This window comes from Calliphora vicina, chromosome 2 (genome assembly GCF_958450345.1).
Source record: "Calliphora vicina chromosome 2, idCalVici1.1, whole genome shotgun sequence".
Classification (NCBI taxonomy): Eukaryota; Metazoa; Arthropoda; class Insecta; order Diptera; family Calliphoridae; genus Calliphora; species Calliphora vicina.
In genome coordinates, this window is record NC_088781.1 from 133,413,916 (window position 1) to 133,441,230 (window position 27,315).

Here is a 27,315-nt window from a genome sequence, read left to right on the forward strand (position 1 = left end):
TCTTGTACTATTTTAAAACTCTGTAAAATATGGTCTTTCGAACTTGAAAATTTATATATAGTTTGGTAACTGTAATGATTTTAGCAGGCTCAATTGATTAATCTTTTTTTTTTAATTTATTACTTAATTTGAAAGCAAATCATTGAAAAATTTTGTAAAAACTCAGAGATTTTCATTCGAATTATTACGATTAACTTTTCTTTCCATATCGAGAAACAGGCAGAGGACATTGTTTTCAACACAAACGTACAACTTTAAAGGGTCTTACGAATTATAAACTATTTTAAAACTCAGTTAAAAACTTTTACCGAGTTTGATAACTGTAATGTCCTTAGCAGGCTCAAATATATTTCGTACAAAATCCTTTAAATATTTAAAAATGTCTTCTACTGATACCGTCATACTATATTTAGCTAAGAAAATTATTTGCAGCGAATTGTTGTGTCCACTAAAACGTGGATATTATTGATTCAATCAACTTTTTTAAAGTCTCAAGAATTTGTTTTATATTATTTCTTAAATTTCCTTTAAATTTAAAGTAAAAGTGAACATTTCCTATGGTCCTTCGAACCTTTAATTCCATATTTAATTGGTTTCGCTTCTAATTTCACTTACACAAACAGTTATTTTAGATTCTCGGACACTACCAAATTTAATAAATTTAATAATAGAGATTCTAACTATGACTAATTTATGATAATAGCAAAAGGTTTGTAATATTTAAAATATTTCGCGCCATTTTCTCAAACTCTGGTTATCGTTTTTTGTAACGATATACTTCCAATTAATATAATTTTTCGTCACGATAAATAATAACCAGAGATTGAGAAAGTGGAGCTTCGTCTTTAATATTTATGAAAGTTTCACACTCTTTAAAATATTATTATTTAAAAGCAACTAATTACCCAGCAATCTACTTGAAAGGCTTTTGACAATTAAATTCATTACAGAGTTATAATGCCCAAGATGTCATATGCCACCCTATGTTGTATTTTTTCTTATTTAAAATTTTTCAAACTTAAAGTCGTTTAAACCGTTTTTCCCTTTACTCAAACATTTCTGGCTATTTTATTAACATTTTCATACAATTTCCTTGTTTTCTTTTTTGGCTGCCTCTACAATCCTATCGCAAGCCATATTTTAACAACATTTATCTTTATATTCAATTTGCTTACCCTGTTTGCTGCTATTGTCAACATCCGTTGTCGTTTCATTATGACCCACAAGACAATCGGACGCCTCGTTATCGTCGTCCCCCTTAAACATGCCGTATGTGTCGGCGCGCTCTTTATAGGCCTGACACTGGCTGCAGTGTTTTTCTAAAAATTTCATGGACAAATGAAAGGTATATCGGTGCCGGGTACAACGTCTTTACATTTTGTATTCCACAATTTGATTGGGATTTAGGAATTGTTCACGTTGTGCAGCATCTAAATGAGCCACAGTACGTGAGAGAGCTGATGAGGCGGCGGCCGTGGCAGATGATGGGTTGCCGCCACCAGAGCCGACATTAGCACCAACTACTTGGCTTGATGGCTTTTGTTGTTGTGGCTGATGATGCTGCTGTTGTTGCTGCTGCTGCTGTTGATGGTGTTTAGTTGTGTTATCATGCTGCTGATAAATATCAGCGGAACTAATGACACCCACATTAACGCCCGCAACCACTGGTTGCTGTTGATAACCCGAATACTGGGGTGGATATTGATGGGGATGATGCTGGTGTTGGTGTGGCTGTTGTTGTTGTTGCTGCTGAGAGGCCATCACATGATGATGACTGGGTGCATTGGCATAAACATGATCCGAGGATAATTGTTGTGTGGCCGCTGCACTGGTGGCCACCGTCAGATGTGTACGATGTGGCTGTTCCGAGTGCACGATTGTGGGGAATTGCTGTTGATGCGAATAGTCAGCACTACTGCCACCACCCAACCGGGCACAGGAGTCCTCATTTAGACCCTCACAAAATTCAACATCACGATGATGTGAACCACGTATGCAGAGCTTGGTGAAGAGCCACACACGGGCTCGATACAGCAAGAAACAACAGAAGTGCACAATGAAGACAAAGATTATGGCACAGACCGTAACGATTATCGCTTTGCCAGGTTTGGTCCAATCTAACATGGGATAGATAGCAACTTGCAGTTTTCTGTAAGGAAATTTAAATTAATTCAATATCAAGGTTTGGATTCGTTTGTAAATGCAGTAAAATTGGGCATCACCATTTGGCTTAACCCGCTGTCTAAACTTGACAAATATTTATCACAACAATAAATGACGTATGTCATGGGGTTAAACATGATTGACATAACGCAGTGATGCCAATTACACTTTTTCAAATGTTAATTAAGGTGCAGTGATGCAATACATTTTATTGCATTTACCAACCAACACTTTTTATTTGTATATTCTGTTTTGCAAAAACTTTGTATTGAGCAATTTACTTTGCACTTACCTATCAGTACCACCTGCCAAAAAGTAGACTCCCGTAAATATGGCATATGCTAAACCAATGCCAGTTGTAAAATAGACATGACTTAACTTAATTGGATGTCCAACAATGGCCAAATCGATAAGCATTATAATCGAATTTAAGACATGTACCATGATGTTTAATGTGTCAATTTTATGTATTTCTGGAAAAAAAATAATCAAAATAGAAAGAACAGCACAATGGCAAAAAAACAAAATCATGATCAGTATATTTTCAAAACAAAAAAATTACAAAATACAAAACTATAGGACACAACATCAAAAAACAACAAATTTCTACTTAAAACTATCTCAAATAAAGGCAAAACTGAAGAAAAAAAACAAAGTAATTAAACACAACAAACTATAAGGGACAATAAATGTCCAAAGATTTCCTTTAAGGACACAAACTCAAACCCATAAAAATACTCCTACTTGTACAGGTGACTTGACTCACATGCAGATTGCATTTTGCAAAGGGATTAAAAGGTTGTGTATGTCATTTGTATGTAAACATCATAGACAACAACAATTTCGAAATGTCATTTGTATTGTAGTTGTTTGAAAAGGATAATTTTTCGTTAAGGATAATTTGCCATCATATACATAATAGCTTAAATGTATATACAAGGATTTAAGTTGTCAAAACAATTGTTGCAGGAATATACAATATTTAAATGAAAAAGAAAGACAAGGTTCTTTTAAAAGCAATTTTGGCTTACAAGTAATACAATACAAAGACATTTAAGCATATTAGTGTTAATTAATTGCAAAATTTAATTGGCAAATAAGGAAATATTTAAAACAAGGACTTAAAAAAGGATTTCAAAGGAACTTAAAATGGTTTGACAATTATGCTTTTTCAAATTAAATGAAAATACAAGGAAATAAAAGAATATGTGAATATTTACAGAATATTTAAATAAATATTGATTATTCCATGAACAAGTTATAAAAAAAGTCATCAAAATTTTATAAAAGTCAAGATTTTCTCACAAGAAACAAGTTTATTTAATATAAAAAGTTTTAGGCTTAAAACATATTTTTTTTATAAAAATTATAAAATAAAAACTTTCATATAAAAAAGCTTTCATCCTAAAAAATATTAAAAAAGCTTTTTTCATAATAAGATTTTAATTTTTTTATATAAAAGATAGATTTTTATTTTTTTTTGATAAAAAGCTTTTTCATTAGAAAAAAAAATAAAAAAGCTCTGTATTGAAAAGCTGTTTTTAAGAAATATTTCCCTAAATAAGATTTTTCATAAAAAATATAGAAAAAGTTAATTTTATAATATTTTTCTTGCCTAAATAGCTCTTTTTAAATAAGATTTTTGCATAAAAAACGTTTTTATTTTCATAATAAGATTAAAAAAAGCTTTTTTCATAAAAGGATTTAAATTTTTTTTATATATAGAAGAATAGAAGAATTATAAAATAAAAACTTTCATCCTAAAAAATATTTAAAAAGCTTTTTTCATAATAATATTAAAAAAAGCTTTTTTTCATAATAAGATTTTAATTTTTTTATATAAAAAATTAAAAATCTCTGTATTGAAAAGCTGTTTTTAAGAAATATTTCCTTAAATAAGATTTTTCATAAAAAAAGTAAAGAAAAAGTTTATTTTATAATATTTTTCTTGCCAAATAGCTCTTTTTAAATGAGATTTTTTCATAAAAAAAGTATTCATTTTCTAAAAAGGCTTTTTCTTAAAAAACTTAACAAAGCTATTTTCCTAATAATCTTAAATTAAGCTTTTTCACATAAATGCTTTAAAAATCATTCTTCCTAACAGCTTAAATAATATTTTTCCTCAAAAAGATAGAATCACTTTTTTTATAAAAAAGCTTAAATAATTCTTTTTTTCTTAAAAAAGCTAAAATAAAAAATTGTTTAATAAACAACTTTATATTAATGCTTTTATGATAATTTATCCCCCTGAAGAAGGTTTTCGGTACAAAAATTGTCTAAACAAGTAAGAGAACTATATTCGGCTGTGCCGAATCTTATATACCCTTCACCATATTATACTTCAAAATAAAAATTTTAAATATTTTTAGGTAAGTTTAAGTTTTTTTAATTTTTTTTTCGAATTGTTATTTTATTTTAATTTAATTTTTATTTTTTTTTTTAATTTAAAATTTTCCGGGTTAAAAAATATTTTTTCCGATTTTGACCCAATGTAGGTCCAACTTACTATGGTCTTATATACGTTGCAAAGGTCTTTGAAATATCTATCATAGTAATCCATATCTATCTTAGTAATCCAGATATAGGTCAAAAATCGAGGTTGTCCTGGTTTTTTCCTCATATCAGAGCCATTTGTGGACCGATTTTGCTGATTTTAAATAGGAAACTTCTCGAAAGCATGTCTGGCAGAATTATTGAAGATTTGGATCCCGAAGATAGCTGGGGTCTTCATAAAATTGCTTTCAACAAACAGACGGACGGACAGACAGACGGACATGGCTATCTATAAGGATCCAGAATATATACTTTATAGCGTCGGAAAATTATATTGTGGAAATTACAAACGGAATGACAAAGTTATATATACCCTTCTCACGAAGGGAAAGGGTATAAAAATAGGTTTTTAAAAAGCAGTTTTTTATAATAATTTTTTAAAAATAAGCTCTTTTCATATAAAAGCTTTAAAATTCGTTCTTCCTAAAAGCTCATATAAGATATAATAGCATTAAATGTTAAAGATTTTGTGATAATTGTTGTCCATGAAAACAAGCTTAATTAAGCTTTTTCATAATAAGATTTAAATATGTTTATATAAAAATAAAAAGCTTTTATAATAAAAAAATTATTTTTATAGCTATAAAAAGTTTTAATAAAAGTTTCTTTCATAAAAAACTTTTTTTGTAAAAAAAAAATTTTGGTAAAAAGTTTTTTTCTTAAAAAACTTAAATAATCTTAAAATAAGTTTTTTTTCGTAAAAAAGCTTTAATAATAATTTTTCTTAAAAAAAAACTGAAAAAATTTTATCTCAAAAAAGCTTTTTATATTACTAATATAAATCATTTAGTAATATAAAAAGCTTTTTTGAGAAAAAAATTAGCTAAAAAAAGCTTACAAAATATTTTTTCTAAAAAAGCTGATATACCTTTTTAAAACTTTATGTTAAAGGTTTTGTGAAAATATTTTTTCCATGAAAACTATTTTTAAAAACTGTCTTCCTAAATGCTCATAAATGATTTTGTTTGAATTTATAATAAGCTTATATAAAAAGCTTTAAAATATGTCAAATTGACTTTTTTTACATTAAAGCTTTAAAAACCCCTCTTCCTTCCCTTTCTTCATTCATAAAAAAATTAAATACGATTTTTTCATAAAAAAGCTTTTCCATAAAAGCTTTAATACAATTATTACTTAAAGTAGCTCTTTTCGTAAAAAAACATAAAAGAAGATTCTTGACAAACCAGCTTTTTCCTTATAAGCTCAAAATAAGCTTGTGCATTATGGAAATCTAAAGCATTTTATAAAATAAATAAGCTTTTTTATATAAAGCTTAAATAAGCATTTAATACAAATCTTTTAATACATTTTTTTTTTGACAAATCAATTAAATAAAAACTTATTTTCTTTTACCTAAATAGTACGTTTAAAAGCATTTGAACAGCATTTTTGAAATAAAATGTTTTTTTATTAAACATCTTAAGAAGCTTTTATTCATTGAAACATTTTTAAGCTTTTTTTATGAATATATTATTTGTAAATTGTCGCTTAATTATTCATGAAATAATCCACCCATATTAAACTAATTTCTACGAGGATGCCAACAAAAATTCTTTAAACTGCTAAAGGAAAAACATCTAAACAAAACTTAAATCTGAAAATTAAAACTGAAATCCTCAAAACAAAAAAAAACAACTGTTTTACAAGATTCTCTATTCACACAAACAGGCACTAAACAAACTTACAACAAAACATCACTCACTACATCAAAATGCTAAAAAACACTTCCAAAAGTTTTCTCACCCCACTCACCTGGATCATGGACCAACAACCAATAACACATCGTTATAATGAACGCGTACACCGTGGCACACGTGTACAGCACCCAATAGAGAAGATGCAATTTTGATTTTTTCGCCTGACGCATCAGCTCAAAGTCTTCTCTCTCCACCATCATGCCCTGCGTCACAATCATGGCCGCCAGCCAGGCCTGCACCGTACAGAACAGCAGACCCCAATGTGTTAGATAAATCCACCATTTGGCATAATGATTCTCGTAGCGCTCATCGGTGCGTCCGATATCTAGTAGGGAACACACCAGGGCGGCCAAACATATAATGGCCGTTATCCAGCGATAGAACAGATAGATAATGCGCACTTGAGTGTTGCGCTGCCACTGGCACAGATAGAAATTGTGGCGATGCACATGCTCGGGCGTGACATCGGGAAAGCAACCCTTCCACAGTTTGCTCACCATCATTCTATGCCTCTGAATAAATGTGAGATTCGAAGCTAAATGATGGAAATTTTCACAGCTACCGGGCGTGGATCTGGTGGAATAAATGTTGCTGGTGCTGCTGGTAGTGTGGACTTGTTGATGTTGCTGGTGTAGTTGTTGTTGTTGTTGCAGCTGATGTTGATCTTGTTGATAGTGATATTGCTGCTGCTGGTGCTGCTGGGCCGGTTGCTGATGATAGTCTCGGGGATCTGTAGACGTTTTGCCGTGTTCGTGTTGTCCGTGTGTTCGCTTGTGTGTATGATATGTGGGATTGGTGCTGGCGGTATCCGTGTTGTAGGGCTGATAGGGCTGGGGTTGTTCCAGTTTTGGCAAATGCTGATGATGCTGCTGATGGGAGTGCTGGTGATGGTGGGGTGTTGTTTGTGAGGAGGGATTATGTTGATAGTGAGGCGGCGAATGTGATAAAGCGGCGGCTGCTTTAGATGTTGTGGTGGCTGATGCGGCGGCTGCTACGGTATTGGACGATGTATCGTATGCTTGAGTATGATATTGTGATTCGTGTGGGGGCTGTTGTAGGGACGACGTTTTGCTGCTGTATTTAGGACTCCCACAAGGAGATAAATATTTCTCGCGTCTAAGCGAGCGCGGCGATGAACCCACTCTTATGGGTGACAGCCGATCAATGGCCGTAAACGAAGATCTGCCTAGACTGCAGTTGCTTTGCAAACTATTGGTGCGTAGTCTAGAGCGGCCCACAAACTCACGATCTCTGTAACGATCACAGTCTATAATGGGACTGAAGCCGCGACTTCTCTGGCGTGTTGTATAGTAGCCGGTGGCTGAATAGCGGCCGCCAGTGTCACGCTGACGTCTGGGTCTATAGGCGTAGGTGTCGCTGCGCAACGAGGCGGGCGGTGAGGGTATATAATCTATAGGCCTCGACGAATAAGTGGACAAGTAGGGCTCGGTACTCACTTGCAAATCGTCATCTAAGGGCGGCAGCAATGGCGGTGGTGGTGGCGGGGGTAATTTTAATAAACTACTACGTGGCTCCGATACCGAAGTGGCTAGTAAAGGTCCTGTATGTGCCGCTGCTGGTGATATTCTACCAAAATAATCACCTCCTCCCTGGACTCCTAGACCACCAGCTCCTCCACCTCCGCTGGATTGAAACGGGTAGTAACTCTCGCCGAAACTTAGGCTGTAGTAGCCGTTGTAACTGCTGTTGCCTCCTAGGCCTGTTGAGGCGTGATGTTTGTAGTAACGATAGCTACGTCCTAAGGGGGTGTAACCACCTCCTCCTCCTCCACCCAAGCCTGCACTTAATCCTCCCAGTCCCAGTCCGCTTAGGCCCAAACCAAAGCCCGCTGTCGCTGTGTCGCCCAAATAGCTGCCCGGACTAATGCTACTGCCAAATAGGGATTTGTTGTAGTACGGTGTTGCAGCCGACTGTAGATGTTGCTGACTGTAGAATGGATTGTACAGCTGCTGCTGCTGGTGATGATAGTGCTGCTGCTGTTGCTGCTGCAATAATTGATGCTGCAACTGCTGCTGCTGTAGATAGTAATTGTTGTTGTAATTGTAGTAGGTTGGCGGCGTTGCTGAGTCTTGTTGCTGCTGCTGCTGCAGTTGCAATTGTAATTGCTGCTGTTGTTGTTGCTGATAGAGTGGTGAACGTGATTGCGTAATGTTGCTGTTAATGAAATTGTTGGTGTTTGTTAAAAAATTATTCAAAAACGAAGACGACGACGACGACACCGACGACTCGTACGATGTTGGTACTAGTTGTTGTTGTAATAATTGTTGTTGTAATAGTAATTGCGGTCTGGTGGGGCCACTAATTGGCTCTGGACAAAAATAAAACTGAGCGTAATCCAATGTGATGAGAATATTGCTGATATCTTAAAGTCTTGCTCCCTTCACAACAAATTAATATTATGCAGAAACTAATAATAATAATACTGATGATGATGATAATAATGATGGTGATAAATAAAATGATAAAGTTGTTGATGATGATTAACAGAATTTTTGTTTTCTTCTTAATGATAATACTGCTGCTGCTGTTTGTTAGAGAGTTATTACAAACTTTGAAGATTTTTATAGAAAAAATACAATGAAAATTTAAATAAAGTTGTGGGTTTTGAGTAAGTGATGACGACGACAGCTTGCTTAAAAAGTAATTAAACTTGTTAAAGATGTTTCAGTATGTGTAAGGGAAACTAAATTTTAAATAAATTTAGTTTGAGGTTTAAGAAATCTGTAAGAAAAGAAAGAACAACAAACAAGGTTATTATTATTATTATAAGGATGAAATATTTAATAAAAGTTTCATTATATTAAATTAATTTTTCCATTAAATTTCTAGATTTCAAGTTCTTTCCGTTTGCATAATTTATTCCTTTTGCAGCTCTTTGAAATCAATTAAATCTTTGAAATGCATCATTAAATTTCTCAACAATATCTCATATTCTATTGTTTACATTGCAATTAACATCTGCTGGATTTGAATGAACATGTTCAAGGAATTATTGTTGATGTTATTGCTGTTGTTTGGCCAATGGAGCGTATGTGCGATATTAAATATTAAATACCAAATAACACTCATACGTAGTATCACTAGCTCAAACCGTCCATAACAACAGGAATGGAAAACTATACGAGTACATTTTATAAGTGAATTTTTAAACGAAACTTTAACATCTAAGCCAAGAACATTTAAAGAAAGCTATTGGAGTATTAACAAACATTTTATTTTTTGCCAATTTAAAAAACTAAACTTAAGCTTTTGTTATATTTGTTTATTTGAAGTAAATCTGTTTTTAATATTTTTTTTATTTTTAGAAAATTTTAAAAACTCAACGAAACTTTAATTTTTAAGAAAAAAGCTTTTAACAAAAGCTTTAGTTATATTTATTTGTTATTTATAATATACTATTAAAAACAGCATTATTTTTTGATTTTTGTCCATTTTAAAAACTTAACGAAACTTTATTTTGTAAACTTTAAGCTTTTTAAAAAAAGCTTTTAATAGATTCATTTTGTTCAGTTATGCTGGTTTTTAAATAAAGAAAATTTTCATATTTTCGATAATTTAAAAAACTTAACGAAACTTTATTTTCTGAACCAAAAGCTTTTAATAGAAGCTTTTGATATATTTATTTATTATTCACAAAATCAACAAAAATTTATTGTTTTTTACAATTTTAAAAAACTTAACGAAACTTTAATTTTTAAGCCAAAAGCTTTTAACAAAAGCTTTAGCTATATTTATTTGTTATTCATAATATACTATTAAAATCAACATTATTTTTTTATTTTTGTCCATTTTAAAAACTTAACGAAACTTTATTTTGTAAACCAAAAGCTTTTTAAAAAAAGCTTTTAATATATTCATTTTGTTCAGTTATGCTGTTTTTTAAATAAAGAAAATTTTCATATTTTGGATAATTTAAAAAACTTAACGAAACTTTATTTTCTGAACCAAAATCTTTTAATAAAAGCTTTTGATATATTTATTTATTATTCACAATAATCTATTAAAATCAACAAAAACTTATTGTTTTTTACAATTTTAAAAAACTTAACGAAACTTTAATTTTTAAGCGAATAGCTTTTAACAAAAGCTTTTTAAAAAAAGCTTTTAATATATTAATTTTGCTCAGTTAAGCTGGTTTTCAAATAGAGAAAATTTTAATTTTTTGGACAATTTAAAAAACTTAACGAAACTTTATTTTCTGAAACAAAAGTTTTTAATAAAAGCTTTTGTTATATTTATTTATTATTCACAATAATCTATTGAAATCAATAAAAATGTATTCTTTTTTACAATTTTAAAAAACTTAACGAAAGCTTAATTTTTAAATCAAAAGCTTTTATCGAAAGTTTGAGCTATTTGTTTGTTATTAAAAAGAGACTATTAAAATCAACATTAATTTTTTATTTTTGTCCATTTTAAAAATTTAACGAAACTTTATTTTTTAAACCAAAAGCTTTTTAAAAAAGCTTTCAATAGATTAATATTGTTCAGTTATGCTGGTTTTTAAATAGAGACAATTTTAATTTTTTGGACAATTTAAAAAACTTAACGAAACTTTATTTTCTGAACCAGAAGCATTTAGAAAAAAACTTTTAATATATTCATTTAATTTAGTTAAGCTTGTTTTTAAAACTAGAAAAAAATATTATTTTAGAGAAAAACAAAAACTTAACGAAACCTTATTTTCTAAACGAAAAGCTTTAAACAAAAGTTTTTGCTATTTTCATTTGTTTTAAGTAAGCTTGATTTTAAATCTCAATAATTTTCTTATTTCGCATAATTTAATAAACTTAACGAAACTTAATTTTTTGAACCCAAAGCTTTTAAAAAAAGCTTTTGATATATTTATTTATTATTCTCAATAAACTATTAAAATCAACATAAAGTTATGGTTTTTTACAATTTTAAAAAACTTAACGAAAGTTTGATTTTTAAATCAAAAGCTTTTACATAATTATTTTACTATATTTGTTTCTTACTCTAAAGATACTATTAAAATCAATATTATTTTTTGATTTTTTTCCATTTTAAAAACTTAACGAAACTTTAAGTTTTAAACCAAAAGCTTTTAAAGAAAGATTTTACTGTCTTTGTTTACTATTTAGAAAATGTTACAAAAATCAATACAAAAATTCCTATTTTTGTCCATTTTAAAAACTTAACGAAACTTTATTTTCGAAACTAAGAAATTTTTTGACTACTTCTTCATTTATTTCGAAAGCTTACTTAAATTATTAATAAATTATAGAGAAATTTTGTATTTAACACCCTTTGAAGAAACTTAACGAAACATTATTTTTGATTTGATGTACAATTTTCCATCTCTGATTTAAACACATATGCTGCTGCTTCAAATATTTCATATGAAAAACATTTTCTAACATCTATAGCAAAAGGTATTGATAATTGCTACCAATTTAACCATAGATTTTTTTCCAGCAACCTAAACACAACCAGAGATTTTCTCTAAGAATAGTTTTCTTAGTGGAACTAATGGCAAGTCTGTCTGTCTGTACAGTTTGTCTGTCTTTTAGATTTTATTGAAGATGTTTTTATTCTTAGATTTGTATAGTAGAGCGTATGATTTTAATGAAATATAAATTCATAAATAAATGCAGCATGCTTTAACTTAGATAAAGCAGGCACGGTACAGTGGGCAGCAAAACTTGAAGGGAAAAAAATTAAGAAATTCTAACTAAAGGTTATTTTGCCATATTTTGTTTACTCTTTGCATTGACAATTTTTAAAAATATGTATAAGAAACTAAAAAGCCAGAAATCTTGTATTTTTCTTTACAATTTCCCCTTAACACTGTTTCCTTTTTAGAGACCAACTTTGTCATTGACTAAATATGCTTGAAATTAAAAATTCAATAAAACTTTATTTTATTTATTCGCTTTCCTTTTGACTATAAAAATTAAATTCACTACGTTTTATTTAACAAACAAATACAGCACAAAAAGCACCAGCGCGCCATCATAGAGAGAATATTACAAATATAAATGCAAAAATTCACATACAAAACAACAAAAAGGAAGAACAGGATATCTTATACTTGCTTATGCCATTAAAAAGCAGAACAAATTAAAGCAAAAGGAAAAAAAAGAAAAAAAACTACGAAAAAGTTTTTGGCAACAGCCACCGTTTGTAAGTAAGTTTGTCGTCAGCAGCAGTACAAAAAGATTCGAGAACATTTTTACTCAATTACTTAAGTGCCAGCCAGCATCTTAAAAATGGAGACACATCTAGACAAACACTTAAAATTCTGTTACACTCAACAACAGATACTGATTTTCAAACACAAACACACTCACTCAAGCATTTCTATAAAATAAACACAAAACTAACGGTTTTCTATACTTTACTTGAGTACATGTGTGTGTGTAAATGAATTTAAGTGACGTCAAATGTGTTTGAAAATCTCTAAACTACTGTTACTCATACATACATACACTTTCACTCTCATGCTGTTTCCTCCCCAGAGCAATGAGAGATTTTAACTAAATGTATGAGTACTCGAGTATAAAAACAAACACTTTCTCTCGGTAACACAAACACACGTAAGTATTACATCTCTACAAACATTCACACATCCATAAAAGACTAATATATTTCTCGTTAAATTTATGAGATCTTTATAAATATGTTGTTGTATATAACATTGTTGTAGTTGTAGAAATGAATTATAAAATTAGAACAGTGAAAAGTAGAGCTGTGCAGTTTAGGAAAGCAGGCAGTAAAAGTCCAAGATTCAGATTTTCAAAAGAACAAAGAATATTGTAGAACAGAACTAGAACAGAACTAGAACAGAACTAGAACAGAACTAGAACAGAACTAGAACAGAACTAGAACAGAACTAGAACAGAACTAGAACAGAACTAGAACAGAACTAGAACAGAACTAGAACAGAACTAGAACAGAACTAGAACAGAACTAGAACAGAACTAGAACAGAACTAGAACAGAACTAGAACAGAACTAGAACAGAACTAGAACAGAACTAGAACAGAACTAGAACAGAACTAGAACAGAACTAGAACAGAACTAGAACAGAACTAGAACAGAACTAGAACAGAACTAGAACAGAACTAGAACAGAACTAGAACAGAACTAGAACAGAACTAGAACAGAACTAGAACAGAACTAGAACAGAACTAGAACAGAACTAGAACAGAACTAGAACAGAACTAGAACAGAACTAGAACAGAACTAGAACAGAACTAGAACAGAACTAGAACAGAACTAGAACAGAACTAGAACAGAACTAGAACAGAACTAGAACAGAACTAGAACAGAACTAGAACAGAACTAGAACAGAACTAGAACAGAACTAGAACAGAACTAGAACAGAACTAGAATAGAACTAGAACAGAACTAGAACAGAACTAGAACAGAACTAGAACAGAACTAGAACAGAACTAGAACAGAACTAGAACAGAACTAGAACAGAACTAGAACAGAACTAGAACAGAACTAGAACAGAACTAGAACAGAACTAGAACAGAACTAGAACAGAACTAGAACAGAACTAGAACAGAACTAGAACAGAACTAGAACAGAACTAGAACAGAACTAGAACAGAACTAGAACAGAACTAGAACAGAACTAGAACAGAACTAGAACAGAACTAGAACAGAACTAGAACAGAACTAGAACAGAACTAGAACAGAACTAGAACAGAACTAGAACAGAACTAGAACAGAACTAGAACAGAACTAGAACAGAACTAGAACAGAACTAGAACAGAACTAGAACAGAACTAGAACAGAACTAGAACAGAACTAGAACAGAACTAGAACAGAACTAGAACAGAACTAGAACAGAACTAGAACAGAACTAGAACAGAACTAGAACAGAACTAGAACAGAACTAGAACAGAACTAGAACAGAACAGAACTAGAACAGAACAGAACTAGAACAGAACTAGAACAGAACTAGAACAGAACAGAACAGAACAGAACAGAACTAGAACAGAACTAGAACAGAACAGAACTAGAACAGAACAGAACTAGAACAGAACTAGAACAGAACTAGAACAGAACTAGAACAGAACTAGAACAGAACTAGAACAGAACTAGAACAGAACTAGAACAGAACAGAACAGAACTAGAACAGAACTAGAACAGAACTAGAACAGAACTAGAACAGAACTAGAACAGAACTAGAACAGAACTAGAACAGAACTAGAACAGAACTAGAACAGAACCAGAACAGAACTAGAACAGAACTAGAACAGAACTAGAACAGAACTAGAACAGAACTAGAACAGAACTAGAACTAGAACAGAACTAGAACAGAACTAGAACAGAACTAGAACAGAACTAGAACAGAACTAGAACAGAACTAGAACAGAACTAGAACAGAACTAGAACAGAACTAGAACAGAACTAGAACAGAACTAGAACTAGAACTAGAACAGAACTAGAACAGAACTAGAACAGAACTAGAACAGAACTAGAACAGAACTAGAACAGAACTAGAACAGAACTAGAACAGAACTAGAACAGAACTAGAACAGAACTAGAACAGAACTAGAACAGAACTAGAACAGAACTAGAACAGAACTAGAACAGAACTAGAACAGAACTAGAACAGAACTAGAACAGAACTAGAACAGAACTAGAACAGAACTAGAACAGAACTAGAACAGAACTAGAACAGAACTAGAACAGAACTAGAACAGAACTAGAACTAGAACAGAACTAGAACAGAACTAGAACAGAACTAGAACAGAACTAGAACAGAACTAGAACAGAACTAGAACAGAACTAGAACAGAACTAGAACAGAACTAGAACTAGAACAGAACTAGAACAGAACTAGAACAGAACTAGAACAGAACTAGAACAGAACTAGAACAGAACTAGAACAGAACTAGAACAGAACTAGAACAGAACTAGAATAGAACTAGAACAGAACTAGAACAGAACTAGAACAGAACTAGAACAGAACTAGAACAGAACTAGAACAGAACTAGAACAGAACTAGAACAGAACTAGAACAGAACTAGAACAGAACTAGAACAGAACTAGAACAGAACTAGAACAGAACTAGAACAGAACTAGAACAGAACTAGAACAGAACTAGAACAGAACTAGAACAGAACTAGAACAGAACTAGAACAGAACAGAACTAGAACAGAACTAGAACAGAACTAGAACAGAACTAGAACAGAACTAGAACAGAACTAGAACAGAACTAGAACAGAACTAGAACAGAACTAGAACAGAACTAGAACAGAACTAGAACAGAACTAGAATAGAACTAGAACAGAACTAGAACAGAACAGAACTAGAACAGAACTAGAACAGAACTAGAACTAGAACAGAACTAGAACAGAACTAGAACAGAACTAGAACAGAACTAGAACAGAACTAGAACAGAACTAGAACAGAACTAGAACAGAACTAGAACAGAACTAGAACAGAACTAGAACAGAACTAGAACAGAACTAGAATAGAACTAGAACAGAACTAGAACAGAACTAGAACAGAACTAGAACAGAACTAGAACAGAACTAGAACAGAACTAGAACAGAACTAGAACAGAACTAGAACAGAACTAGAACAGAACAAGAACAGAACTAGAACAGAACTAGAACAGAACTAGAACAGAACTAGAACAGAACTAGAACAGAACTAGAACAGAACTAGAACAGAACTAGAACAGAACTAGAACAGAACTAGAACAGAACTAGAACAGAACTAGAACAGAACTAGAACAGAACTAGAACTAGAACAGAACTAGAACAGAACTAGAACAGAACTAGAACAGAACTAGAACAGAACTAGAACAGAACTAGAACTAGAACAGAACTAGAACAGAACTAGAACAGAACTAGAACAGAACTAGAACAGAACTAGAACAGAACTAGAACAGAACTAGAACAGAACTAGAACAGAACTAGAACAGAACTAGAACAGAACTAGAACAGAACTAGAACAGAACTAGAACAGAACTAGAACAGAACTAGAACAGAACTAGAACAGAACTAGAACAGAACTAGAACAGAACTAGAACAGAACTAGAACAGAACTAGAACAGAACTAGAACAGAACTAGAACAGAACTAGAACAGAACTAGAACAGAACTAGAACAGAACTAGAACAGAACTAGAACAGAACTAGAACAGAACTAGAACAGAACTAGAACAGAACTAGAACAGAACTAGAACAGAACTAGAACAGAACTAGAACAGAACTAGAACAGAACTAGAATAGAACTAGAACAGAACTAGAACAGAACTAGAACAGAACTAGAACAGAACTAGAACAGAACTAGAACAGAACTAGAACAGAACTAGAACAGAACTAGAACAGAACTAGAACAGAACTAGAACAGAACTAGAACAGAACTAGAACAGAACTAGAACAGAACTAGAACAGAACTAGAACAGAACTAGAACAGAACTAGAACAGAACTAGAACAGAACTAGAATAGAACTAGAACAGAACTAGAACAGAACTAGAATAGAACTAGAACAGAACTAGAACAGAACTAGAACAGAACTAGAACAGAACTAGAACAGAACTAGAACAGAACTAGAACAGAACTAGAACAGAACTAGAACAGAACTAGAACAGAACTAGAACAGAACTAGAACAGAACTAGAACAGAACTAGAACAGAACTAGAACAGAACTAGAACAGAACTAGAACAGAACTAGAACAGAACAGAACTAGAACAGAACTAGAACAGAACTAGAACAGAACAGAACTAGAACAGAACTAGAACAGAACTAGAACAGAACTAGAACAGAACTAGAACTAGAACAGAACTAGAACAGAACTAGAACAGAACTAGAACAGAACTAGAACAGAACTAGAACAGAACTAGAACAGAACTAGAACAGAACTAGAACAGAACTAGAACAGAACTAGAACAGAACTAGAACAGAACTAGAACAGAACTAGAACAGAACTAGAACAGAACTAGAACAGAACTAGAACAGAACTAGAACAGAACTAGAACAGAACTAGAACAGAACTAGAACAGAACTAGAACAGAACTAGAACAGAACTAGAACAGAACTAGAACAGAACTAGAACAGAACTAGAACAGAACTAGAACAGAACTAGAACAGAACTAGAACAGAACTAGAACAGAACTAGAACAGAACTAGAACAGAACTAGAACAGAACTAGAACAGAACTAGAACAGAACTAGAACAGAACTAGAACAGAACTAGAACAGAACTAGAACAGAACTAGAACAGAACTAGAACAGAACTAGAACAGAACTAGAACAGAACTAGAACAGAACTAGAACAGAACTAGAACAGAACTAGAACAGAACTAGAACAGAACTAGAACAGAACTAGAACAGAACTAGAACAGAACTAGAACAGAACTAGAACAGAACTAGAACAGAACTAGAACAGAACTAGAACAGAACTAGAACAGAACTAGAACAGAACTAGAACAAAACTAGAGCATAACTGGAACGGTTCCAAAAAGTACAAAACAAGTAGGAACAATATAAAGAGCAAAATTTGGAAAAGTTTTTTATTAACAAAATTTTCGTTTAAACTATTTATCAGTTTACCTGCGTTTATGTAATAACATTGTTTGTTAGTGTCTCACAGCCTTTATTCAAATTTCTTTAACCAAAAACATTTCTTCCCTGTCTTCTTTGTTGTGCTGCCGTTAAACCTCCAAAAACTGTATTTTACTTGTCTCTTATCTTAAGCAAACTTATGAATTGTTAAAGGAAACAAACATCTTAGCATGAAACACTTAAATAAAAAAACTAAAATATGTTAGAATCTGTGTAACAAAAAAAAACTGCCCTTCAAGCTGTTGGATTTGAAGGAACTGAGTGAGAGTGTGTGTTTTTAAAACTAATAAAATTTGATTTAAAATCTTTTTTGGAACAGCTCCACAGGATTTGTCATAAATGTTAAAACAATTAAAAGATTTTCATGTTGACGTTCATTTGTGTTGAGTTGTGAAATTATAACTATGAGTATTATTAAAGAGCCATTTTAATGATGATATTATCATATATTTTAGAGATTTTTTAAAAAAAAATATAATTTGAAAGTTTAATTTTATTTAAAATTAATATTAAGTGGCTGTGCTATGCACTTGGGTCCATCCAAAACCGATCCATTTGTGCAACTCAAGGGGTAAACAGCTGGTTCTCGAACCAACCAGATTCTCTGTTGAAAGACAGTTCCTCTACAGCTTCTTTATTTAAGCTTTAAATAATTTAATTCAACTAAAAACTTATTACTGTCTTAACATTTTATGCAATTCCTTGATTTATTTTCCATTTTCTTTTTAATTCAATGGAATTTTGTTATTGTAACTTTTCTTAATTTTCAATTACATGTTTTTTTGTTTCGAGTCGAGTTGTGTTGTGTTGAGTTTGAGGAAGGATTGAGGTTTCTTTGACATGGACAAATGTTTGCGCAAAAATGTGCATCTAAAACTTTTTTAACCAGCCAACCAACCAACCTTGTTTTCTGCTATTTCTTTACAGGAAGTAAAGAAACTACTAGTACTTGAAGAAAACTTGTCATAATTGATAGGAAGAAGTGGGAAACAAAAAAAATGTGGAAAAGGAAGGTTGTACTAGAAAATGTTGTAGTCGTGGTTGTCGTTGGCGTTGTCGTAGTTGGGTAAATAGTACAACAGGAAATTGAAACCCAACCAACCAACGGATGTTATGGCAAATCATTATGATGACTTGACTTTGAAAAAAAATAAATAAATTAGTAAAGAAAATGTTGGGGAAGGCTTGTGGCCTTAGAAAAGGATAAAGCATTTGCTTACATATTATTTAAGATGGCCACTTTGTAGTTTAGTTTTTTTACCTCCATGTTTTTCAACAGAAATGATTTCAACTGATTAAATAGTTATAAATAGTGGCTTTAGAGAAAGAATTTTAATAAAATTGTTTTAAAGAAACTGTGTGCTATTAGTTTTATTTAATATTAAGGATATTAAAGGTAAATAAGTGCTACCACTACTACTATTTGCAACTTGGCATTACTGTTTAAGCATAGAGAGAGAGAAGGAGTATGAAGAAAGAGAGCGAAAGTGTTAATCAGAGTTGGATAATTTTAAAAAGCTTAAAAACTTCAAAATTAATATGAAATAACATTCTTATCCAGGTTTTTATCCCTAAAATCCTAGAAATTAAATCTAAACTATAATAAATAATTGCTGTTTGAATTCTTTTATTCTCAAAAAATCTATATTATAAAGAATTTAAGTTCCGCATGTGTTTGTATTTCAAAATGACACAAAAAATACCAGAATCCTTTTCAATTCCTTTTTCCCTCTCAACATATCTAAAAATCTATACAACTTCCGGCTCCCCTAAGCATTATTATTCATCTAAGAATTTTTTTAAACATCAGTCAAATGAAAATGTTTTTTTTTTTTTTTGTTTTGTAACAAAAAATTGTTACAAAACTTATTTTTTGTCAGATCAAATTTATTTACTATCAATAAACTTGTTTTTCTTTTTCTTCTTTTTTTTTTTTTGTTGTTTGAAATTAAGGAAACCAATACAATTTCCTGGAGTTTTTCATATAAAAAACCTGAGTTGTATTGTTTGATATTTTGACGCAGGGACAGACACAATTGATTTGAAAAGGGACAGTTTTTTTGTTACAACGAAATTAAATGGAAACCAAAATGTGTTTTATAGCCAAAACAAACTGAACATTTTTGAGAAAGTTTTTTATTATTTAGACCAAAAAGATAAAAGTATTTGATTCAAATTAAACTTTAACAAGTAAGAGAGCTATATTCGACTATGCCGAATCTTATGTACCCTTCACCAAAATAGAAATTTTAAATATTTTTTTCAAAGTTGGTTTTTAAATTTTTTGGAAAACTTTTTTTAAATTCAAATTTTTTTTTTTTATATTCTAAAATTTTTTTTTTAATATTTAGCGAAAAAAAATTTTTTTGGAAAAAAAAAATTGTTTTTTTAATTTTTTTTTCCAAATTTCTAAAATTTTTTTTAATTTTTTTTTTTCAATTTAATTTTTTAATATTTAGCGAAAAAAAACTTTTTGTGAAAAAAAAAATTCGGGTTAAAAAATATTTTTTCCGATTTTGACCCATTTTAGGTCCTACTTATTATCGTTTCAAAGGTCTTTGAAATATCTATCATTAGATATCCATATTGTCTATATTAATGACTTAGTAATCCAGATATAGGTTAAAAATATGTTAAAAATCGAGGCTGTCCTGGTTTTTTCCTTATATCTCAGCCATTTGTGGACCGATTTTTTCGATTTTAAATAGCAACCGAGCCGTAAGAATTCCGGAGATATTGATGTATGAATCGTGTATGTAAGTTATTTAATTGCTTTAGAAAGTTGATTTCAACAGACAGACGGACATGGCTTAATCGACTCCGCTATCTATAAGGATCCAGAATATATATACTTTATAGGGTTGGAAAATTATATTGTGGAAATTACAAACGGAATGACAAACCTATATATACCCTTCTCACAAAGGTGCAGGGTATAATAAAGTTAACTGTCAGTTCCTCTAATATTAGAAGTAGGGTTTTTAATTTACCGACCTTTTTTGATTCCCGGGAATCGGGAAATTTTTTTCTACATTCCCGGGTACTCGGCTATTCCCGAAATATATAATGATACTGTAAACAAGTAAGAGTGCTATATTCGGCTGTGCCGAATCTTATATACCCTTCACCAAATTATACTTTAAAATACATTTTTTTTAAATATTTTTAGGTAAACAAAATTTAATTTATTTTTTAAATTGTTTTTCAAAATTGTTTTTTTTTTGAAATTGTTTTTTAATTTTTTTAAAAAAAGTTTTTTCCAAATTTTTTTAAAAAAAATGTTTAAATTTTTTGGAAATAATTTATGACAAACAAATTTTTTGATGAAAAAAACCCATTGTAGGTCCAACTTAATATAGCCTTATCTACATCGTTGCAATGGACTTTGAAATATCTATAATTAGATACCCATATTGTTTACATTAATGACTTAGTAATCCAGATATAGATCAAAAATAGGTCAAAAATCGAGATTGTCCCGGTTTTTTGCTCATATCTCCGATTGATTTTAAATAGCAAACTTCTCGAAAGCATGTCTGACAGAATTATTGAAGATTTGGATCCCAAAGATATCTGGCGTCGTTTTTTAATCATTTAATAAATTTTTGAAGCTATTTTGTTATGGATTTGAAGAAGAAATTTAAAGAAATTAGAATGATTCAATAAGAAAGAAATAAATTCTATAAATAATGAATTCTCTTTTTAAATTTTCATATGAAAAACCCCAAATAAATAATAATAATAAGCGGTCTATTATTGCCAAGATATAAACAAAAAACTGTAACAACTTTTCACTGTTTTTTGGTGAAAAAAAAATAGAGTTCTAACTTATTTTCTATGTATTTTCGTCAGTTTTTAATTCCCGGGATTCCCAACTAAAAATCCCGGGAATCGGGTAGTGAAAAATGGGCAAAATTACCGGGAATTCCCGGGGATAAAAACCGTAATTAGAAGTGAAAGATTTAATCATTTTCTTTATACAAATTTCACCTAATTTATTTACTACAAAATTTCACTTACAGTAAATCATTTCAAATACCATTGCAATTATCTAAATTTGCGGTATTTATACAACCTTCCTACTTATTTCCCTTCCCACCCCTCAAAACTAACAAAAAATTATAACATTCCTCTATATTAATAATTGTTTGACAATTTAGTTATTAGCGACCATTTAGCAACACTTTACTTTTACATTTTAATAATTTTCAATAACACACACCACCACCAACAACATTACCGCAGAGTGAGCGCGCAAAAAAGTATGCAAGGTTTTTTGTTTTATTATTATTCTAATTGCTGCCTAAATGTATACACAGCAATTTTTATTGAAAACCATTATACACAAATTATTTAAAACCAAACAAAAAAAAAAAAAAAAACATTATGCCATAGAAAATAATTTGAATTTTGTTTAGTTTTTATTTAAAAAAATTGTTAAGCAAACTAACCAACACACACGGTCATTTGAAAACATCATGCAAATTTAACCAACAATTCAATGTAAATTTGCCACAAAATGTTGCAAGGTTTGAAATGATTTCTGTTTTTTGTTGTTGTTTTGCTGCTGCTGTTTGGTCTTTTTGTAATTGTTGCGAGGCTGGCAATTAAAAGTGACAGACATAAGGTTGAAAATTGTGAATTGCTAGGTTTTTTTTTTTTAAAAAAAGAGAAGTAATTTAAATTAAAACAAGTAACAGTTTTAAAATCAATGTGATTTAAAAAAAGTCTTATTTAACAAAATAATATTAGCTTTTTTGCTTCTTCTAAATGTCATCTTTACTAAATTTAAATTGAGCAATTAAAATTATTTTTGGAAAATGTAAATTTTATAAGTTGTAATGTTATTATTTAAATTCATAGAAAACCATACGAGTAAGACAATACTAAAGGATTATTGCTAAAAGCCTTAAAGTATGCAATTATTTAATAAAATCCTTAAGTTATGCTATTATTTATAGCCATAAAGGTATTAACAGTTGTCATAATTATAAACAAAATTTAATTTAAGTTTGCCTTAAACTGAATTCTATTTCTTTATACAATACACATATAAATAGATTTTAAATAAAAGCCTTTTATACTTTTATAACATAAATCTTTGTTATAACATTTACTTAAGCCTAAAAGTATGTAGCTGTATTATTACTTTTGCCATTTGCTGTTTGTTATTGCTCTATCTCTCTCTCTCTGTCAAAGCCCCTAAATATAGGCAATGATTTGATTAAATAAGAAAAATATTATTATTCAAATGTATTACAACTAAAGAAAAACGAACACAAAATCAGGAAATTTAATAAAACTAAACTAACAGCAAACTATTCTAGCAAAGAAAATAATAAAAACTCTATAGAATGAAAAAGCCAACAAAAAACATAAGTAAAACTAGAGCAAAAGTAATTTCAGTTTGTTTTCCTTTAAGAGAAAATGTACAGCCTTTATTACTAGCAATAAAAGGAATGAAAAAGGAAAAGGAATAGAAAAACATTCTTAACAATGTTTTATTGTTTAAGAAAACAGATATAATTAAATATTAGTTAAACAAATTTTTGCATATAAATTAAAACACAAACATAACAAAACAAAACTTCTGGGAGCAATTTTAAAACAAAATTTTCAATTTGTTAGCTTGATAAAAGAAAGCAGAGCAGATCTTTTTCATTTATTTTAAAACATTTTCTAAAAGACAGCTAATCTTAACTCATGTATAACCTGCAAGAAAATATTAGCTGACAAAAGAAAGTGAAATAATTAAACAAAATTTTTGATATTTTTTAAAGAAATTCTTAAATAAATGTTTAATATATTAAAATTTTACAAGAATTTATATATTTTTGAAAAACACAGACAATTTCCTTTCCATTGATATAAAATAAGTCCATGTTTACTTTCCCTTAACTCCAAAAAATTGCCCTCAAACTTAGAGTCTTAAAGTAAAACTAAACAACATTTTTTTTAATTTTTTGAAGATATTCTTAAGAAAAAATTGTATTATAATAAAATTTTAAAAGAATTTTTATAGTTTTGAAAAGCACAGACAATTTCCTTTCTACTGATATAAAATAAGTCCATATTTACTTTCCCTTAACTCCAAAAAATTGCCCTCAAACTTAGAGTCTTACAGTAAAACTAAAAAAATTGTTTATTAATTCTTTGAAGAAATTCTTAAACAAAATTTTTATTATATTGAAATTTTAAAAGAATTTTTATATTTTTGAAAAGCACACACAATTTCCTTTCTACTGATATAAAATAAGACCATGTTTACTTTACCCTAACTCCAAAAAAATGCCCTCAAACTTAGAGTCTTACAGTAAAACTAAACAATTTTTTTTTTTAATTTTTTGAAGAAATTCTTAAGAAAAAATTTTATTATAAAAAAAATTTTAAAAGAATTTTTATAGTTTTGAAAAGCACATACAATTTCCTTTCCACTGATATAAAATGAGACCATGTTTACTTTCCCTTAACTCCAAAAAATTCCCTCAAACTTAGAGTCTTACAATACAATTAAACAAAGTTTTTGCAAAAATTGGTCAATTAATTTGTAATACATTAAAATTTTTAAAGAATTTATATATTTTTGAAAAACACAGACAATTTCCTTTCTACTGATATAAAATAAGTCCATGTTTACTTTCTTTTAACTACTAAAAATGTCCTCAAATTTAGAGTCTGACAGTAAAACTAAAAGTTTTTTTTTTTAATTTTTTTAAGAAATTCTTAAGAAAATTTTTTATTATATAAAAATTTTAAAAGAATTTGTATATTGTTGAAAAGCAGCCACAATTTCCATTCTACTGCTATAAAATAAGTCCATCTTTACTTTCCCTTTACTCAAAAAACTTCCCCCAAACTTAAAGCCTTACAGCAAAATTAAACACAGTTTCTGTAATTTTTTGAAGAAAATCGTAAATATTTTTAATATATTAAAATTTTTAAAAAATGTATATGGGGGATTTCATGTCAAGTGAACCAACTTTTGAAATCGATGTCTTCCGATCGGGATGAAATTTGCACCAAGGTTAGCTCTATTGGATAGTAACTCAGACACAATTTTTCAACAACATCGGTCAAGAACTCTCTGAGTTATAGGGGGTAAAATTTTGACAATTTGGTCAAACAGGGGTTTTTTCTTATCCATGTAACTTATTACCTATTGTTCTTAGCAAAATGTGTTCCAAATAGTATAGATAGCTATTTCTTCGATCTTTCGAAAAAAAATATTTAAAAAAAAAAATAAAAAATTTTTAATATTTTTTTTCCGAAATCAAAAACTTTTTTGACTTTTTTTTAAAATACGCTATTTTTTTTTATTTTTTTTTTTTTCTTAAAATAAAGTTTAGATATTTTCCTTGAACACCTACTTGGTCGCTTAGTGGGATGCGAGTGGGATATCTATCAAAATAAATATTTTGTAACTCAAAACATAAAATTTTTGACTTTTTTTGCAAAATCAAAAACTTTGTTGACTTTTTTTTTTCAAAATGGACCCTTTTTTAATCTTTTTTTTTAGGTCAAACAAAAGCTTAGATATTATCCTTGAAGACCCTTTTGGTCGCTTAGTGGGATGCGAGTGGGATATCTATCAAAATAAATATTTTTTAACTCAAGACTTACAATTTTTGACTTTTTTTTTTGCAAATACGATTTTTTTTCCAAATGGGCCCTTTTTTTAAAATTTTTTTTGTAGTCAAAAGAAAGCTTAGGTCCATTCCTTTAAGATATTTTTAGTCCCTTAGTGGGATGCGAGTGGGATATCTATCAAAATAAATATTTTGTAACGCAAGACATACAATTTTTTAATTTTTTTTTGCAAAATCAAAATTTTTTTCCAATATGGGCCCTTTTTTAATTTTTTTTTTTGCTCAAAAGAAAGCCTAGGTCCATTCCTTTAAGATATTTTTAGTCCCTTAGTGGGATGCGAGTGGGATATCTATCAAAATAAATGTTTTAACACAAAAATTGTATGTCTTGAGTTACAAAACATTTATTTTGATATATATCCCACTCGCATCCCACTAAGCGATCAAAACCATCTTAAAGGAATAGGCCTAAGCTTTCTTTATAGCAAAAAAAAAAATTACAAAAAGGGCCCATTTTAAAAAAAAGTCAAAAAAGTTTTTGATTTTGCCAAAAAATCAAAAATTGTATATCTTGAGTTACAAAATATTTATTTTGATAGATATCCCACTCGTATCCCACTAAGGGACCTAAAATATCTTAAAGGAATGGACCTAAGCTTTCTTTTGACTAAAAAAAAATTTTTAAAAAAGGGCCCATTTTGAAAAAAAATTCGAATTTGCAAAAAAAAAGTCAATAATTGAATGTCTTGAGTTACAACATTTTTATTTTAATAGATATCCTACTCACATCTTCCTAAGTGACAAAATAGGTCTTAAAGGAAAAGACCTAAGCTTTCTTTTGAGCAAAAAAAATTTTTAAAAAAAAGTCCCATATTGGAAAAAAATTTCGATTTTGCAAAAAAAAATTAAAAAATTGTATGTCTTGCGTTACAAAATATTTATTTTGATAGATATCCCACTCGCATCCCACTAAGGGACTAAAAATATCTTAAAGGAATGGACCTAGGCTTTCTTTTGAGCAAAAAAAAAAAATTAAAAAAGGGCCCATATTGGAAAAAAAATTTGATTTTGCAAAAAAAAATTAAAAAATTGTATGTCTTGCGTTACAAAATATTTATTTTGATAGATATCCTACTCGCATCCCACTAAGGGACTAAAAATATCTTAAAGGAATGGACCTAAGCTTTCTTTTGACTACAAAAAAAATTTTAAAAAAAAGGCCGATTTGGAAAAAAAATCGTATTTGCAAAAAAAAAAGTCAAAAATTGTAAGTCTTGAGTTAAAAAATATTTATTTTGATAGATATCCCACTCGCATCCCACTAAGCGACCAAAAGGGTCTTCAAGGATAATATCTAAGCTTTTGTTTGACCTAAAAAAAAAGATTAAAAAAGGGTCCATTTTGAAAAAAAAAAGTCAACAAAGTTTTTGATTTTGCAAAAAAAGTCAAAAATTTTATGTTTTGAGTTACAAAATATTTATTTTGATAGATATCCCACTCGCATCCCACTAAGCGACCAAGTAGGTGTTCAAGGAAAATATCTAAACTTTATTTTAAGAAAAAAAAAAAAATAAAAAAAAATAGCGTATTTTAAAAAAAAGTCAAAAAAGTTTTTGATTTCGGAAAAAAAATATTAAAAATTTTTTATTTTTTTTTTTAAATATTTTTTTTCGAAAGATCAAAGAAATAGCTATCTATACTATTTGGAACACATTTTGCTAAGAACAATAGGTAATAAGTT

General features: G+C 29.8%; 2 protein-coding genes across 2 annotated transcripts in view; both read right to left on the reverse strand.

The window, feature by feature from the left end:
* Nucleotides 1-1,078: 1,078 nt before the first annotated feature.
* hbt (headbutt) lies at nucleotides 1,079-8,797 on the reverse strand. Its single transcript, XM_065502207.1, has 3 exons — nucleotides 6,469-8,797; nucleotides 2,456-2,636; nucleotides 1,079-2,149 (listed from the first exon to the last, which is right to left on the reverse strand). The coding sequence occupies exons 1-3, from the start codon at nucleotides 6,914-6,916 to the stop codon at nucleotides 1,372-1,374; spliced, it is 1,407 nt and encodes a 468-aa protein (XP_065358279.1). The 5' UTR covers nucleotides 6,917-8,797; the 3' UTR covers nucleotides 1,079-1,371.
* The window catches only part of LOC135950890 (uncharacterized), an 80,831-nt gene continuing 60,433 nt past the window's right edge, over nucleotides 6,918-27,315 (reverse strand). The window contains exons 2-3 of the mRNA XM_065500415.1: nucleotides 6,976-8,742; nucleotides 6,918-6,925 (exon numbers count right to left, since the gene is read on the reverse strand). Of these exons, the coding sequence (XP_065356487.1) occupies nucleotides 6,918-6,925; nucleotides 6,976-8,742 (1,775 nt within the window). The remainder of the gene's footprint in view (nucleotides 6,926-6,975; nucleotides 8,743-27,315) is intronic.

Bases quoted from the DNA above. Each gene is read 5' to 3' on its own strand.
- hbt (XM_065502207.1), bottom strand. From the start codon at position 6,916: ATGATGGTGAGCAAACTGTGGAAGGGTTGCTTTCCCGATGTCACGCCC. The intron at 2,637-6,468 runs GTGAGTGGGGTG...TTTTTTTTCCAG, and splicing joins GTTGTTGGTCCATGATCCAG to AAATACATAAAATTGACACA. The intron at 2,150-2,455 runs GTAAGTGCAAAG...ATTTCCTTACAG, and splicing joins TTGGCAGGTGGTACTGATAG to AAAACTGCAAGTTGCTATCT.